The 1,436-nt window shown below is 39.6% G+C and overlaps 1 protein-coding gene across 1 annotated transcript; it reads right to left on the bottom strand.

Moving 5' to 3' along the window:
* Positions 1 to 3: 3 nt before the first annotated feature.
* On the bottom strand, positions 4 to 1,373 carry LOC107080770 (the record flags this gene model as incomplete). The annotated part of the gene is made up of 2 exons (XM_015368971.1): positions 1,143 to 1,373; positions 4 to 1,049 (listed from the first exon to the last, which is right to left on the bottom strand). Coding segments are annotated over exons 1-2 (1,212 nt in total), but the record flags the coding sequence as incomplete, so codon positions are not given.
* Between the last annotated feature and the right edge of the window lie 63 nt (positions 1,374 to 1,436).

The raw sequence follows: 1,436 nt of genomic DNA, 5'->3' as shown, positions 1-1,436 counted from the left end.
TGGGTGCTGTTGAGTTGCAGTCTCTGTTCTGAACACGTCCCGGTTGTTTTGAAACAAATGCCATTTGCCTATGTTCTTGTGTACACATGACATTCTTGGTTTAGCACAAGGACAATGCCATGTGTTAGCTGTTGAGTTGTATGTCACCATGATCCTCCCAAGGCGACTATACTGATGTAAAGTAGGTTCATAAATGGAGAAACAAAACTGCTTGGGGGGTTCTGTAAATGGCACTTCAACACAGAAAGGTATATGAGCTGCCTGTGCATTCTTAAGCCTTTTCACACATGTTGCTTTTTTAGCCTCACCGAAGAATTTTAAGTCCACCATTTCAGTTAAGACATCTTCATGCAGATACTCTTCGGCAGCTGTTCCACTGCAGTACTCTAGTGAGTGGATGTGTTCACAATGGCTAGATGGTAATCCACTTCTGAATGCCATCAGATGATACTGCCTGCAGCTTTCCAACTCACACTGAACTTTGTGCTGATGACCCCAGGTTTTGTTTTGCACATGTATGGGCACAGAAAAGCCGTGACTTGCTTTTTGAACTACAGAGATCCCATTTGTGGCATCCACACAGACACTTTTCAAATGTTCAGTCACTGTTATGTCCTTTGATTTTTCAGCGTGTTTTCTCACAATATGTTTGGTCATGTTTTTTTTATAGATAACATTTTGGCAGTGAGGACATTTCACCTTATTTGAAATTAATTTAGTTTCTGTCTCCTGGGCAGATGGGACAACAATCGTTCCAGAATAAACTTCAGAGGGACCAAGAAGTGAATGTTGTTTAAAAGTGGAAGTTGGTGGAAACGGGGGAGACATTGTGGCACTTGGGTCGGTTTGAACTGTAGATGCAGATAAACTAACTTCTAAGTTGTGTTCCAATGGGGAAGAAGCTGAGGTAAATGTTTGTTGTGTGGCACTTTGGCAAGCCTCCAGATGTCTTTCCATATCTTTCTTGGTTATGATTGTTTTGTTGCAAACAGGGCAATGAAAATGACCAGAATTCCTGCATTGCAAATTGCACTTACAAATCTTCTTATCTAGGAGATCAAGGAAACAAAAAACATTTAAATAGACTATGACGAACACGAAAACAAGTGAACATATAAATAGACAGATATGGCTATACTTACCTTTAAATGTAATGGCATTTTTTATGTGGACTTCTAGATGGCGCTGAAGCCTGTACGATGGGCTGGGTTTATATGTAGGACTGAGGGGGCAGTGGTAAAGTTTGCAACATGTTGTGCAGCGTTCAACTGCAGGCTTTACATCAATTACAAATATGGATTGATGCATCTCTAAAAGACAGAAAGACAATTACAGATGTTACAAATGGTTATATTACATAAACATCTAGTACAATTAATTTATACAGCCACTTAAGTATTTGTCCACAGTGAAGAATGAAAACGTATAATTCAGTG

This window comes from Cyprinodon variegatus, unplaced genomic scaffold (assembly GCF_000732505.1).
Source record: "Cyprinodon variegatus isolate N-32 unplaced genomic scaffold, C_variegatus-1.0 Scaffold2308, whole genome shotgun sequence".
Classification (NCBI taxonomy): domain Eukaryota; kingdom Metazoa; phylum Chordata; class Actinopteri; order Cyprinodontiformes; family Cyprinodontidae; genus Cyprinodon; species Cyprinodon variegatus.
The sequence above is the reverse complement of the archived record's forward strand: the minus strand, read 5'-3'. Positions and strand labels throughout refer to the sequence as shown.